This window comes from Lepisosteus oculatus, chromosome 8, assembly GCF_040954835.1.
Source record: "Lepisosteus oculatus isolate fLepOcu1 chromosome 8, fLepOcu1.hap2, whole genome shotgun sequence".
Taxonomy (NCBI): domain Eukaryota; kingdom Metazoa; phylum Chordata; class Actinopteri; order Semionotiformes; family Lepisosteidae; genus Lepisosteus; species Lepisosteus oculatus.
Genome location: NC_090703.1, coordinates 7,466,628 through 7,479,404, shown reverse-complemented (window position 1 = coordinate 7,479,404; position 12,777 = coordinate 7,466,628). Strand labels below are relative to the sequence as shown.

The following is a 12,777-nucleotide window of genomic DNA, read 5'->3' as shown; positions in this document are numbered from 1 at the left end:
ATTCAGACTTCCTTCAAGAAGTGGCTAGCTAAGATTCTCAAATCGGCTATTAGCAATCAAAAAGGCTCAATAGCTTCTGCTCATTTGTAACTATGCTGTCATTAATAATACAAAAATGGTAGCCTTCCAGTTTTCTGTGGTATGTTTTTTAATGCAATTATCTATATATTGTACGTGACTGAACTCCCTGCTGAGAAGTGGAAGCAATGCTTACAGTCATGATGTGTTTTGGTAAGATGGTCGGAGTCCAAGGCATGGTAGTATTCATAAACTGAGCGCCCTAGGAGGTCCTCAGGCTGGTACCCCATCAGCTCTGTGATCCTGGAAGATAGGAGCCAGAGGTAGTTTATAACACACTCAATTAATTCAAAGAATAGGAATCCCAATTGTTCAGAAACTAGCATATAACGATTTTAAAATATAAGAGGGAAAATATTAGGAGCTACAGTTTATACCATAAAACTTGTGTATACATGATAATGGCCACTAGGTGGAGATGTTGACTTTTCTCATTTGTGGTTATTCTAAACTGGATATAAAGAATGGCTTTTGTAAAAACTTCCATCTTGGGGGGGAAAAATTGCCAATCTGCCAGCTTTTTTGGTCTTCTCTTCAGACTGCTGCAATATTATACAGGCTATAAAGTACAATTTTAACAGATAGCATACATATTACTTCAGCGAGTGGAATTTCTGAAAATACTGCACTGTAATTGCTAGAAAAGCTATGGATACAAGTTGCACTTTGCTTTACAAAAAAGGATATATAATCACATACCTAAGGTAACATTCTGACAACATGTCATGATCTTTTATGAAAAATCAATAATCAAGAAAGGATTTACTAGGAAAACTAGCCGTTGGTGCATTTCATGTCTGGAATGTATATGGAGAAAGGGGAATCCTCACCTCTCATCACAGTAGGAGAACTTCATGTCCAGACTGTGACGGCTGAGGAAGGTCTTGCTGTCGAGTGGGACTTCAATGTTGGAAGGGTGAGGAATGGGTTCACAAATCAACACCAAATACGTCATTGGGGGTTCCTTGTAGCCACAGTTGTTGTGTCCATCACTGCTCTCGTACACCTGGATGTGGCCTGTGCAGTGCAGCACCTATGCAAATAAGAAAAGGCATGATTTTGAGAAGTGCATGTTTTACTCTGCAAACCGACAGCATCCTGGCCATGAAATTGAGCAAAAAAAAACATGATACTACAAGGAATCAGTTTAATATCAGAAATACTGGTTTCGGTTTTAGCACTGTTTGACTTGATAGGTCACTGTTTAGAAGCATTTGACTATCATTTAGGATAGGACTCATTTCTTTTGCTGAATTGGTGTATTAGTTTTTCTGGCATGTAGTCAACAATGACACCTATAGCCAGATAAGACATGGAAAGAAGACTATTGAGTCCTCTTTACAAAAAGCAGTGCTTTAGGGGTAACAGATTCACCAAGTATGAAAAAGGCTGTAAACCCATGAATGAACACCAGGTATTTTGCTGTCATTAGTACATGTTAATTCATCATGACTCTCCCCTCCCAAAATTCAACTTTAATGCACATCTAATTTTCCTAAGGTAACAGATGTACAAGGATTTTTAGGTGTAATTATATGCTTATATAATTCTAAGAATGTCTTCTGAATAACACACAATTTTCATTTCAAAGGACAAATGTAAAGAACTATATACACAGGCAAATGGTATTTCTCGGGCAGACTAGCAGATTCTAATCCTCACCACCAATAAGATCCTGATTCAACCTACAACCCATGGTACAGTCACAATGGAAATGTAGTGTTCATGGGCTGAAATGGGAGCAAGACTCAAGTAAAAATCTTACAAAAGTCTTGGCAAGATGCAAGTAATGCAATTATCTGCAATAAGACTAGGCAATGTGCAATGCCACTAGGTAAAATGAAACTGGACAGGCTAAATGAAATGGATCAGAGAAAAAAAAATCACTACAATGACTTACTTTCCATGTGGCGGACTTGATGTTGACAGTCCGCCCTCGGCTGGTCAGCGTGCACTTCATTCTGAGGAAAAAGCTACGCTCCGAGTTCTGCTCCTTCGCTTTCTTTAAGGACCCTGAGTAAAGAAATTCATCAACTCCTTACAAGAGGGTTGGGTGTGTTGAACGCAAGGACCCTTGCTGGCTTTCCTTTTCTACCCACAGAAGGCTGAAACCCCGACTCATTTCCAGTTCTATGAATTTGCCCATGTATAAGGACATATCCAGGGGAAAGGTTTTAGCATACTAGAATAAACCCAAGAGAAAAGATTGGACACGCAATTTCCAACACTGATAAATGCACTTGTGCTCCCCTTGATAAAATTTGGCTAAAGACTCATCAGCAAATATTGAAAGAACACACAGCTGAATTAAATAAGGGTAAAAAAATGGATCAGCAATGTGTCAGCTGCAATTATGGTGAACAAAAGCCATAATGGTAAAACCTATACAGCTCAGCTAATGTGTTTAGACTAGCAGCAAGCACCATGCACAAGCAATGTCTATGTGACTGAGCCCTCTGTATAAAGGATTAAGTGTTAAAACCTATTGCAGTGTTAAGTCTACATACCATCAAAAGCCAGAAGCCACTGAATTAATATTGGTTTTAAAATTTATAATGTAGCCCGATAAGAGTTTCAGATATACTGATGGAAGGACAGTACTCTGCCTTGCTTTTATATAGCAGATTACAAGTTTCCATTTACATTCAAAAGCAAAACCAAATCAAAGCTTAAAATATTCATAAAAAAATAATGTTCAAGGTTTATTTTTGCTTTTTTGGGGACTGATCAGATAAAAGCAGTTATGATTCACAAATGTAAGTAGCCCTGTCTCCTGTACTCACCTGTTCTGTATGTGAGCATTTCTCTCATCTCCTCATGGTCACAAGGGTGTGTGAAGTCAAAAACACTGTGTCCAGTCAGGTCAAACTGTCACAAAAAAAAAAACTTTAGATCATGTCGTTCTAATTGTCTACAAACTAAATGCACAATCCTTCAAAATGAGTTTTTCTTGAGTCCAGATTTATAGCAAAGAAAATATTTACCTGGGTGAGGCCCATGCACTTGTTGACATTTTCAGAGAGATAGATCATGTCTCCATCCTCAGACAGCACCATGAGAAACCCATCCAGAGCCTTCAGATAGAAGCTGTTAAGCTGAGAGTCCATTTCAGACTCCTCCTCCATGTCCCCAGCTATGGAAAATGATCACAGAAAGACATCAATAACCTCTCGTAGCACAGCGAGCATGTGCAAGAGTGTGAACTAAATGATCTGATGCATCCATGTGGTTTCCTATGCAATTACACTGGTGGTGAGGACACACAAGAGTTCTACCCTGCAGTGCTTCCCAGTTCTTCTTTTAAAGCCTCATTATTTTCAAAATACAGAGGCAAGTAAAAAAACATGCTTTTACTTGTACGTTCATTTATGTGCAGGTAGTGTTTAGCTAACTGCATTACCAATATACAGTACCCAGGATTACCTTGCCACTAATTATTATGGTTAGCATTACCACAGCTCACAATGCAGTCTTTATTTTATTCCTTAGATGTTTGTGGGATTTGCAAAATGAAAGAACACACACTTTCACTAAAGCCCTTTTACCACCCAAAGTATAAAAAAAACAATTTAAAAAATCAGTTTGGTCTATGATGCATCCAAATGACAAATCTTGTTGCTCAAATAGCACTGTTGCTCAATAAAGGCTTTTTTGTCTTTTTGTTAACAGGAATACTTTATTCAATATTTAAAAGGTGAAGGATGATATGCTGCTTTTCATGGCCCAGACTGGTAATTCTCATAAGATTTCAGGTAATCAACAATCAGTGCACATGCAGCAAAAAAATAATTCCTTCACTTGCTTTAATTAAGTCTAGATGGAAAAACTTTGCAAAGTTTCTGCTGTTTTGGGAGGCATTTAATTAAAACTTGATGAAAGGTTGAAAAGAATGTACATGTTTATTTTTCAAACATTTAGATGTAATTTTCTTAAGGTTATTTGTTGCTTTTTTCAAGGAAACATCTTACCCTCTTCTGTTAGCCATCAGCTTATCAATTTCCAAGAGGCTTTTTTCTTTTTATTTCATTATTGTGCAACTCCAAGAACACAGGATTATGCGGTTATGAAAATAAGATCAGTGTGTCCTTTCATGGGTTCATTCCAGAGATCTCAAAGCACTTCACATGAAGGACAAGATCCACCATCATCCACCAGTTAGGTCCCAGCACCCATGTGAATGGTGCACAGGGATCATTCTGGACCAGCAGTCCCACTACACAGCAGGTCAGGTTTAAAAATAAATACTACACCAGGTGAATCAAAGAGAAATTGTTAATTGCATCTGCTTTGGCAATATTATAATTTACTTTTCATGCCAATGAAGCTTGATTTGATTTCAGAAATCAAATAAGCAAAATAACCCTTGTTTGTAACGGTTTTTGCATTCTTAATTTAGGGAGGCCCAACTGCACCAACCCAAAGTGGAAATTCTGGGCCAGAGGGAGGAGCAGCACTTGCAGGTGTGTTGTGGCTGGCACATCTCAACCATGCTGTTATTCAATACACAATCACAGAAGAAAAAAAAAAGACTCATCCTTCCCACCCCTCCCAGGTGACTGACCCGTGCTAAGCAGCTTCCTCATGCGGAGATAGCTGATGGTAAGCCTCATGATGGACGCCTTGTCCAGGTGCGAGCTGACATTGTGAGGCAGGGGAAGCTGGTGTGCCAGCTCGTAAAACACTTCCGACTCCTTGCTCCTCCGACATCGCGCTGCATCCCTTGACTTCTCTTTCCTGCGCTCCGAGCTGACTCTGTGAGGATTAGGAGCAGAAGAGTCGCCGTTTACAAGCAATTCAGATCCTGCAACACAAGCAATGTGCATTCCAGAAGTCTCCAACAGCAGGCAGCCCACCAACAAGCACCACTGAGTTAATGTACAAAGGGTTACTCAACCGTAATCTAAAGTCACATCTAAAAGGGACTCATTCCATCCTCATCTCTCCACAACACAAGTTGCTCATTTACATGAACCCAGTGATCTCTAGTCTCATTGGCTGGAGACCAGAGCCAAAGAGCCCAGCCCTCTTATGTGATTGGCTGATGCTAAGGGCTCGGTTCCATGATGCGAGAGACTTAATCTTTTCTCCTGGCATTTGGCCAGGTCAACTGCTATTCACTTATTCACACTTCCTGACTCTGTTCATACAAGAAAGAGAAGATAATGCTTATTTTAAAAATGTGATATAAAGGAAGACGTAGAAAACAAAATTAACTGCAAGCATTTCAATTTCGTCGCCTGTAACATACTAAAAGATCAATCTTGGGTATTCCTATTATTTTCAGCAGTTTCTTTTCCTATTGTCACATACATAAAAATAAACCTCCAAGAAAAGGCTAGCTTTTCAACAGGAAGCATGGAAAGACTCCCTTAAACTGTGAATTCAGTGTGAAAACTTAAAAATAAGTTTGTTTTCTATATATACATATTAATGTTTCTGCTTCACAAGATTGTGTTCAGACATGTAACATTTAAAGCAAACACACCCAAGACCGTCTTGTAGTAACTGGAAAAAGCAGTAGAAAAGTGTTAACTAGCCCAAAAGGCAAATCCAACAAGGTATATACTGAGAAAATGCTAAAGATCACTGAGTTTTGGAGAATGTACACCTTTTTATTTTACTACTCTATATCTGTCTTTCTGTTGTAAATATTTTACTTTTCTATAGTGACTTTTACAAGACGCCCAAAGGCCAATGGTCTCATTCCTCTTTATTACCAGGTCTAGAAGATGGACAACTTCAATCCCCCGAAAAAAATCTCAGGTATCAGAAATATGCAGAACTTAGCAATTTTCCCCTTGAACTCCACATTAGCAATGAGACAAAATCCACATCGGTTCTTCAAAGGTTTTACATACAGTTTATAAGGGCTAGCTAGTGGTCTAACTAGTTCACTTCTGCAAGAGACTAGAAGGGTGTATCTCATTATAGGAATCACATTAAGTCAAATTTTTTATTTTTAAAAGTCACACCACTTGTGCTGCAAACTCACCTACAGCTCTCCAAGCCAGTAAGACATACCGCCATCATTAAATCCTCACACGTCTAAAAGATCACTCAGGTATTCACCTCAGGTTTCAAGTCAAAAGTGGGTCTATACCTACAGACTTTAAGAGGTCTGTTCCACAAATAGCAATAACAAGAATGAAGTGGAATGATAAATTATTTAATGATAAATAAATTAAGCCAATGACTCCTCTGTTAAAGGTTCTGATGCAACGTCCTTTGTTTGCAATGGTGTGTATATGCAAACATCATTATCATAGTTTGGGCACTTCAGGTACTTTTATGATCAAGGGAAAAAACACCTGTGTTAGGCAGAACATAACGTAATTCACAGGTTTTACCACTTTTGCATGCGTCTGTGTGCAGTGGTTTTGTTTAATCACTTTAGAAGGGCTGCCTTTTGTGTAGGATGCTTTCCACTCTGCGGCGTATGATTTGGAAAGAGCAATGTAAGCAGTAGATGGCCCTGGTGTCCACTATATAAAAAAATCTTTGAAATAATCTTCACTCTTGGCAGAGCCCAGGTACTTGCCTACTGCAGGATCTTGTCATGCTGTGTAGGATTAGGACAGCCATTTCTAGATTTTCACAATCTAAAAAAACATCATGTATACCTAGCTATAAATAATGTGAGCATAGTATAGTTTCGGATTAAACCTTTTGAAAGGGGTCTCTTTCCAAGCAGGAGTACAGAAACAGAACCATTGTGCAGTACAAAAATGAAAAATTCACATTTATCAAAAGAACGTCAAGAAGACTGTTCAATGGTACAGTTTAGTTCAGCACCAGTATCACACTCCAGTGAACATAAACAGACTTAATATTTTATTTTGCAAGTCCTTAAGTAGGCAAAACACCCAGTGACAGCAAATGTTGTAGGGATGAACTAATTCTATGATCTATTCTAGAGTTGTATGATTTTTTATAATTGTTAGGATTTGTTTTATAAACTATGCTGTGAATATGTTGGTGTTTACACATTTATATTCAAAGACTTTAAAAATGCATGTAGTAACTTTTCTTATTTAAAAGAGGAACCACATGTCCAGTCCACTCAGCTGTACCTGCACTGCTGGGTTTCATTCCCACTCAAAGGCCAATTAATATATCTTTCAAAAGCTCCCTGAGATAACTGGATTCCCGCAGAACAATGCCCCCAGACATACGGACACCACCCAGAATAAGGCTCAAGGCCTTCTGACAATTTAAACTACATTAAAACAACTAGTTGTTCAAAAATTGTTAAGCATTATTTTAGATATTTAACTTTAGTCTTAAACAACTAATATACATTTGCTTTGCAACATATGCATTTCATAGTGTGCAGTCTTTAAACCATCTGAAAAAAGTCTCCTGTAGCAGAATAAATTTAAATAGTGCAACAAGCCGCTCATTTTCAGGCCAGTAGGTTTTCTACTACTTTGCTGGTAGTTCCAGGTAACAACTGTAACTGAGACTTTATTTCAGTTCCTCAGTTTTTTTTCCTGTTAATAGTATCTACCTACAACGAACACCACCACTCTATTACAATTCAAAAATTACTTGGAAACTACAATTTCCTACAGCTACAACAATACAGAACCAATCATGCAGGCATACAGCTCTTAAGACAACAGTAAGCTCAAAGTTAAAAAACAATTCAGCCACTCAGAGATAACCAGTGCTCATAAAGTTTACTGAACCATTTCCAAGACTTCTGCAACTGAAGTAATCAGAAAACATCATTTAGGATACACTGGACACCAGACCCATTACTGCTGGAAGTGCACTTTCAAAGTGATTAACTGAAACCATCTCACACAAACAGGTGTACATCTGTAAACATCCTATTTATATGACTTTTAATTTATACTTAATTTTTCGTAGCTGTATTTATGAATTACAACAAATTAGGAACAAGTGGTGTTGATATAAAAAAAACCTCCTCTTTAACACAACGTATATTAAATAATACTATGACAACCTCAATACCCGTGCTACCAACATTTGCAATGTCCTTGTTTCTGCATTTTTAAAGCAAGCACTTAACCTAAATTAGATCCTAGCTCAACAAAAGAGTGCTTTGCAACTTGTATTTTTCAATCATTGCCAGGCACCCTATCGTATTACAATTTCAAGTAGAGGCTTGTGGAAAGAGGCTTGTAGTTACTGGGCAGATAAATATGGGAATGTCAGACTGTTTAATCCAAATCATTTTCATTTATGCATCCAAAGAAATAAAAAGAAAAAAAAACATGACATGACTATCGGAGTTTGTTAGTGTGAAAGTCTCTGACATGCACTTGGACTGTGCACTAAAGTATTTCACAACAATGAGATGCAATCTTGACACTTCATGATGAAACTTCATGTTCAACTATATTCTGAATATAGAGGTCTTCCATTACCAATAGGTATACTGTTCCTTACACTTTTTACATACAAATTACAGTAACTAAAATATGCACTGCATATACTGTAATGGAATATTTTTTGAGATTCAAAGAAAAGGAATTACAATTTTATTGGCTTTAGGCGTATTCAGAGCTGCAAATCATGGTATCTATATCTGCATTTAACAGCATTCTCCTATTTTTACTGGTTCTACTGGGATCATGACAATTAACCTCCAGCATATTGGTTGTTTAAAATTAATTAAAACATGCCCTACTTGGCAAGCATTCACATATCTAAAAGATTTGAAAAGGCAATATGTTCCTTTTACATGTTACAGTAACAGGATTAACACTAATTATGTGAAGGTTATTTGCTTATATGAAAATTAGTCAGAGCCCTTAAACCACAAAAAAATAGATCTTAAGACTGGGTTATATAGCCATAAAATTCTTTGGATACCTTAAGCAAACAGTGTGACTCCCATTGAAATCACACATGAATCCAGGATTAATTTAGCAATTCAGACATCTACATACAAAGATGTTAAAACTGGAAATAAATCTCACTCAAGGACCAATCCACCAAGGGTCTTTCCTGTCCCCTGTATGATATTAGGCCCAATGGTGTGTTTGGTCTTCCATATAATACTCACTGCATGGGTTAAAAGCGGTTTCTGAGCCACTCCTACAGCAAGTATGACTGTGCGTGTATCCTTCCAATTTATTATTAACTTGTAAGCATCTACCAGAAATTACATCCACTAAGTTACCACACACCATGGCAGGAACTCAGTGATGTCAATACCAAAGAGATTAAGAAAGAAGATGCACGGCACAGTGAAGACTAGATCACAGTTTATTTAAAATTATAAATAAGTTATCATTCAAAAAAGGAATTATGCCTGAAGCACTCAAAATATTAAACCGACTAAAGGCGATTCAACAAATTAATTTTTAATTCATCCTCTAGAGCTCAGGAGCATAACATGGACACTTTCTGGAAGCAAATTAATTTATATTGACACAAGTGCTTAATGCACTATGGAAAAGTATTATTAAGCTCACTGTCAGATCCCTCATCAAACAGTCTGATGATGTACTGTATTGCTATCAGTTTCAATACAAGATGCAAAGGAGCTTCAGTGGACAGAAGTATTGTTCTCACTCGGGACTTCTTATTGATATAAAGAACAACTAATAATGCATTAGAGGCCAAACACAACTTAGGCTTAATTTAGATGAGCATACTAGATTCACTTAGCCACAACGGTATTGTAAATACTATATTATAAACATGAACTTCAGAACACAAGGTAACACACATTTGAGAAATCAGATATAAATTAGTTATATACTATAGTAAAACAAATACTGTATTAAGTGAAGTCATGATGTCTTATAACTTATTTCTTCTTGCTATCAGCAAGAAGCCATAGTTTCTTTGAACCCGATAGGAAAACAAACTGGTTCTTGGTTGGGTTTGTTTTTACCACATTTCTCAGGTGAATAGGTGCAAGGGATTCCCAACCAGAATTTAAGACAAAGCCAAAGGAAGGGTTCTTAACCAGGCCAATGTGAAGTGGTGGACCAAGGCTTCAGCTGGAGCACTGCGTCAGCCCTGTACACACGGCGGACTCAACACCCTTTGATGGGAAGGGTCTTGGGAAAATGGACTGAACACAAGAGACGCCTACGCATCTGCAGAATGGTTCCAGATGGTGCTGCTCATGACAAAGTACTCTCAAGAATTAGAAACATGACTGATAGTGGGTTAGTGAGTCGAAAGCTAGGGAAAATCTGAGGAGAATCAAGCCAATGCTGCATTTCCATTTTTGGTATCTGTACACTGCATGTAGGCCTACTTAATGTTGCAATGGACAAGAATATTTTCAGGCAAATGTAAGAAGTTGTTCTACATGATGTTCTGCCAGAGGTTATGAATTTTCAGACAAAAGTCTGGGAACTGTAGCTCTTGTGTCCCTGTAACTATAGTCCTTGTTGCTCATAAAGACTTTTAAGTCAGAGAATTTCATTTTCTGCTCTATGTTGTTCCATTAATTTTGTCATCAATAAACTATTGTTTTTCCAAAGCCAGAAGCTGATAAAACCCCTGATCTGTTAATACTACATGCATATATCATGATATCAGGGTTTGATGCACTGCGGAAATACAAGCTCTTTTGCCAGTGTCTCTAACAAGTTTTTTTCCTAGTGGCAGCATAAACACTCAATACCTTCACTTTCTTACTACTTTATTGGGACATCAGCACAAACTGTACAAACACCACACTGTTCCGTGAAACTTATGCAATATCCAAAACACTCACTCGCCTATTTCCGTCTGAGATTACTACTACGCCTGCCTGGAATAAAATCTTTGGTTTCAAAATATGAGGCAAGGTAAAAAAACGAGCCGTTTTCATCGCCTGCTCGAAATTTAGCTCGTTGCTATCAAGAAAGAACTAAGTATTTCCATGATAGATATTGCTCCATGCAGTCAGCTGTTGTAACTTACTCGGGAAAGTTTGGGAATAAGATTTACTTGCCCCGACAGAAAACAGTTACCAGTTTTCCATCTTGCCATTAAAAACAAAACTCAAAACTCTTATTTCCCACCTAAACCGCTTTGTTACAAGCTGGAAGGGTGACCAAACCGAGCCTCTTGGCTATATTTGTGACGCAAAGACACTTGCCTCTTATCTATACGCTAAGAGCAGAAGTGACAATTTCTTTCTCAGAAACACCAGTCTTTTTTTCAAGCCTTGTTACCAGCAACGCTCACCACCTATCAAGCATTGAAGCATTGAAGCAAAAAAAAAACAAACGCACTGTTCATTTTTTTGGGCTCATTTCTTTAGGCTCTTTTTTTTTGGAATGGCAATATGACAACCCCTCTTCCTACAGGGAAGAATGTCTAAAAATATCTCGTTTCAAAACAACAAAAGGTCTTACAACATCTTCATAAAACCGTCTACCTGTACACAACACCTTCTTTGTTGTTGTTGCCCTACTCATCCCCCATCGCTGGCAAAACAAGAGATGGAAAGAGATCATTATCGGGAAGTAACTGCGCTGTAAGGTCCGACTTGCCAGCCCGCTCTCCACTCACTCCGGGCCACCATGAAGAACTGGCCGAGAGAGCTCCTCAAGCCGGCACACGAAAGAGGAGGGTTCCCATTTTCAATCACAACACTAATAACATGGTTGTTTCCAAAATCCTGGGCTCCATATCCCCGAGGGACCCCCGAAAACCCACACACGCAGTGAACTCCGCGAGTGCCAAGACAGCCCCAAAGCCTGATCGCGCACGGATTCGCGAAAGGTGTAAAAGACCCGACGAAAATTGGTTCATTTCCCCGGGGCTGGCGTGGGGAACACGTCCCGAAGACCCTGGGCTCAAACCACCAAAGCCTCCATTCATCTCTTCAGCCGGTCGCCTTTCCCCCATCGACCCAGCGCCCATGCAGTATTAATAAGCATCGCCCGCACAGCAAATCATCTGACATTCTTATCGAGTTCCCAAGCGACGTCTGTCTCACTTTTATTTCTGATTCTTCGGGAAACCGGCGGCTGAAATGCAGCACAACGTCAAGGGGCCAGGCAACTACTTAGCGCACAACTTCGGGATTTCCTTCCTGCAACGATCTCCCCTCCGTGTTTGAGGAGGACGAGGGGGGCTACAAACCGCGCCTCGCCTCACAGGCAGCCCCCGGCTGCAGGAAAACGAGATATATCAAACAAGTGTCCCGAATCAATCAAAGTGTCCCCCCCTCTCCTTAACGAAATCACACCAGAACTGTCCTGCGCGGCCATACCAAACACTCAGACAAAATGGCGACGTGGCCACGGCCAAGAAATGATTCATACGACAAAATACACACACAAAAATGGGGAGCAAATTCTCCACAGCACATGAAAACAGCGGGGACGGAGCCAGGGGCCAGTTTAAACGACACAACCCCCCTCCCGTGAACAACAAGAAAGCTCAAACTCACCTCTTTTTTTCTGTGACTACGACCGTGTCCATTATCGCATGAAAGACGTCAGCTAGGATCTCCCAAACAGTAAGAGTTCCCCCAGGCCCGAGAGTGAAAAGACGGTTTATAATCCAACAGGAAGACGAAACGAACCAAGGTGCCCTGACTTTAAGAACTATTTTTGACGTGTGTGGTAGCAAGAGGTCAAACCTCCAGGTGCCTGAAGGTCACAACATCTGTTTCGAGCCGGTGTGTGCGATTCGTTCAGGAGAAACGGTCCAAGCTCTCCGCCGCGTCCGAGATGCTCCTTACACTGTAGTTTGTACTCGCTCCTTCTCGGG

The 12,777-nt window shown here is 39.3% G+C and overlaps 1 protein-coding gene and 1 long non-coding RNA gene across 4 annotated transcripts in view; one reads left to right on the top strand and one right to left on the bottom strand.

The window, feature by feature from the left end:
• LOC107077756 (uncharacterized) overlaps positions 1-5,125 on the top strand; it is a 16,290-nt gene extending 11,165 nt beyond the window's left edge. For all 3 annotated transcript variants that reach the window (XR_011190210.1, XR_011190209.1, XR_011190211.1), the window contains exons 2-4: positions 3,748-3,830; positions 4,184-4,302; positions 4,475-5,125. This is a non-coding gene — a long non-coding RNA (uncharacterized lncRNA). The remainder of the gene's footprint in view (positions 1-3,747; positions 3,831-4,183; positions 4,303-4,474) is intronic.
• The window catches only part of LOC102682513 (hypoxia inducible factor 1 subunit alpha), a 20,842-nt gene extending 8,065 nt beyond the window's left edge, over positions 1-12,777 (bottom strand). Inside the window, exons 1-7 of the mRNA XM_069193144.1 lie at positions 12,455-12,777; positions 4,640-4,830; positions 3,063-3,211; positions 2,862-2,946; positions 1,979-2,091; positions 909-1,111; positions 215-321 (exon numbers count right to left, since the gene is read on the bottom strand). Of these exons, the coding sequence (XP_069049245.1) occupies positions 215-321; positions 909-1,111; positions 1,979-2,091; positions 2,862-2,946; positions 3,063-3,211; positions 4,640-4,830; positions 12,455-12,486 (880 nt within the window). The 5' untranslated portion in view covers positions 12,487-12,777. The remainder of the gene's footprint in view (positions 1-214; positions 322-908; positions 1,112-1,978; positions 2,092-2,861; positions 2,947-3,062; positions 3,212-4,639; positions 4,831-12,454) is intronic.